General features: G+C 61.3%; 2 protein-coding genes across 3 annotated transcripts in view; one reads left to right on the top strand and one right to left on the bottom strand.

The window, feature by feature from the left end:
- Positions 1-1,629, bottom strand: part of TBCB (tubulin folding cofactor B) — a 13,526-nt gene extending 11,897 nt beyond the window's left edge. The window contains exons 1-2 of one of the 2 annotated variants that reach the window (XM_011948621.1): positions 962-1,629; positions 454-597 (exon numbers count right to left, since the gene is read on the bottom strand). In XM_011948621.1, the coding sequence (XP_011804011.1) occupies positions 454-597; positions 962-1,075 (258 nt within the window). In that variant the 5' untranslated portion in view covers positions 1,076-1,629. The remainder of the gene's footprint in view (positions 1-453; positions 598-961) is intronic. The other variant, XM_011948628.1, reaches the window with a different exon arrangement.
- Positions 1,270-2,788, top strand: part of POLR2I (polymerase (RNA) II (DNA directed) polypeptide I, 14.5kDa) — a 4,882-nt gene continuing 3,363 nt past the window's right edge. Inside the window, exons 1-5 of the mRNA XM_011948996.1 lie at positions 1,270-1,808; positions 1,893-1,947; positions 2,187-2,260; positions 2,348-2,422; positions 2,531-2,582. Coding sequence (XP_011804386.1) covers positions 1,750-1,808; positions 1,893-1,947; positions 2,187-2,260; positions 2,348-2,422; positions 2,531-2,582 — 315 coding nt within the window. The 5' untranslated portion in view covers positions 1,270-1,749. The remainder of the gene's footprint in view (positions 1,809-1,892; positions 1,948-2,186; positions 2,261-2,347; positions 2,423-2,530; positions 2,583-2,788) is intronic.

The following is a 2,788-nucleotide window of genomic DNA, read 5'->3' as shown; positions in this document are numbered from 1 at the left end:
AAAAAAAAAAGGACAGAAAGGACGTGGTGAGCAGATGCACAAAGAAGTCCTCTGTGTTCTGGCTTCTCCCAAGCTGTCCAGCCTGGTCGCTCACTGTGACCTACCTGACATTCTAGGCCTCTGTACCCCCTGCTCCCTCCTTTCCACCTGTTTCCCTTAAGTCACCCTTTCCTCATCCCTCAGCTCAGACATCCCTTCCTCCAGGAAGCCCTCTCTGATTGTCCCAGGTGGTCAGGCACCTCTCCTGGGTGGCCCCAGCCCCCTGGGATTTCCTGATCCCAGCCCAAACCACTCTAGGCTGTCCCTGTCTAATGATGGGTTTGTCTCTCTGCACTGGAGGCTCCACGGGGGCAGGACCTATCTTGGGTGTGACTGAGGGCAAAGTCCAGCAAGTGCCTGTTGAATAGCCAAATGAATGGTGGGGCGGGGAAGTGTCCCAGGTAGAGTCCTCACGTGGATGCGGCAGCCGTCATCTACAGGGTAGGAGCCCAGCAGCGCATCCTCTTGATCCAGCTTGCTGTAGAACTTGTCATCAACACCATACAGCTCCAGTTCCATGCAGGAAGCAGGGCTGCCCACCAGCAACTCCAGTTTACACTGCGAGGAGGAGGCAGGGTGAGGAGGAGGCCAGAGGCCCCGCCCCTTGCATCAATGACCATCGCCACGTCCCTGTTCCTCCAAAAGACCCCCCAAGTCAGGACGCACGGGGCCGCACTCCGGCCCCTCGGCTCTTGCCCCTGCCCTCTGGACCGTTGGATTTTTCGCTGGACCCGCCCCTCGTCTCTTCACTCTCGGGTTCTCTCCGGACCCGCTGCGCCGCGACCAAGTTCCCAGACTCCGCAGCCTGGGATCACCTCCAGGGCCGCCCAGTCGCTCCCCGGTCCCTCCCCGCCTCCCCATTCGGGGAACCCCCCATTTCTTCTTCGCCCCGCCCCTCCGGACCCCGCCCCTATGGCCACACCTTGAACTCAGCGATGGTGAGGCTGCGGCTATACCGCTTCTCTGAGCGGAAGGTGTTGAGGGAGCTGCTGATGAAAACGGTCACCGTGGGTGCCGACACCCCCGTCACCTCCATCTTGCCTCGCCCTGCCGGGACCTGCAGCGCGGTCGCTCCGCAGCCGCCACCGCCGCCACTGCTGGGCTGTCAGCCCCGCCTCCTGCTCCGGGCCTGACCAATCCGCGCTCTCCTTCCAGGAGCGTCCGCCAATCGCCGCCGTCCTTCCCCACCGCCAGAAAGAGGGCTCTCCTTATTCCTGGGCTAGCCCAGCCAATCCAGAGAGGCCTTCCATAGTTCACGGTTCTTCCAATAGCGACCGGGAAAGGACCAGAGCAAGCGGCTAAGACTGAAGCCGGGAGGTAGGACTGGCAAGAGCTCGCTCAGTGCGCGAAGGGCAACTCGCGCATGCGCGCTGGCCTTCAGCCAAGTCAAGCGCCAAGGCTTCTTTCCTGGGTGCTCAGCGTTTTGCGGCTTACAGTGCGCATCGTTTTCCCGGCTCTGGCACCCAGATCCATACTATTCTGTAAACTAAGGCGGCGATGCCCAAAAATTGGAAGCAATGACTCTAGGATATCAAAAGATTGACGCAAGCCACGAAACCTCTGCGCGGAGAGAGCCACGCCCAAGGCCGCGGGGAGCCAGCACGTGTGCTCAGCTCCGCCCTCTTTTGGCGAAGCACCTAAGCCTGGCCTCTCCCGCGACCTGTAGCGCGACGGAGCAAGCGCAGAAGGCTGGGCGGCCTGCGCGTCGCCATGGAGCCCGACGGGACCTACGAGCCGGGCTTCGTGGGTATTCGCTTCTGTCAGGAATGGTGAGGCGGAGGGAGCGGGTGATGTTAGAAAGGGGGCGAGGAATGGCTCCAGGACTAACCCCTGGCACCTCCCCCTCCCCACAGTAACAACATGCTGTACCCCAAGGAAGACAAGGAGAACCGCATTCTGCTCTACGCGGTGAGCGCTCGGGTCTTCCCCGTCCGGTCCACCTGTTCCCAGCGTGGCCCCGCCCTGCCCCCTGCCTCTGTGACCGGACTCCCTGTTCGTCCCCCGCTGCACCCCAAGTGATCCTGACTCCTGCCCATCCCCAAAGACAGTCCTGTCGTCATACCCTCCGGGATCACCCTGCCCTCTCCTCCCAGTCTTATCTGGAATCCCGCCGTGATCCCCTTACCCCCACACTCGCCCTCTGGCAGTGCCGGAACTGTGATTACCAGCAGGAGGCCGACAACAGCTGCATCTATGTCAACAAGATCACGCACGAAGTGGAGTGAGTGGCGGGCCCTGAGCTGGGGGCGGGGGTGTTGACTCTGGAGGCTGGGTGGAAGAGTAATTCTGCACCCCCGCGTTCCTGCAGCGAACTGACCCAGATTATCGCCGACGTGTCCCAGGACCCCACGTTGCCGCGGACCGAGGACCACCCGTGCCAAAAGTGAGCGCTCAGCTGGTACTGGGGAGGTAAAGTGAGGCTCGTCCTCACTGGGCGAAGGGAGGAGGGAAGGGTGTCAAGCTTCCAGTGACCGAGCCCCCACCCCCTCAGGTGCGGCCACAAGGAGGCTGTGTTCTTCCAGTCACACAGTGCCCGGGCCGAGGTAAGTGGCAGGAGGGCTTCTTAAGTATCTGGGGCTTGTTTGGTCGTTCCCGGGGGCGGGGATATCAATATGGGTGACCCAGCGCTTCTTGGAACTCTGGGCCAGACCCTTACGTATTGGTGAAGTTCTCTTGCCTGTTCTTTTGGGGTGAGGCGCTGCTGGGTCCAAACCCTTCCTTTTTTTTTTTTTTTTTTGAGACGGAGTCT

Source organism: Colobus angolensis, unplaced genomic scaffold (genome assembly GCF_000951035.1).
Source record: "Colobus angolensis palliatus isolate OR3802 unplaced genomic scaffold, Cang.pa_1.0 Scaffold107, whole genome shotgun sequence".
NCBI classification, from domain to species: Eukaryota; Metazoa; Chordata; class Mammalia; order Primates; family Cercopithecidae; genus Colobus; species Colobus angolensis.
Note: the sequence above shows the minus strand (reverse complement) of the source record. Positions and strands in the feature narration are given on the sequence as shown.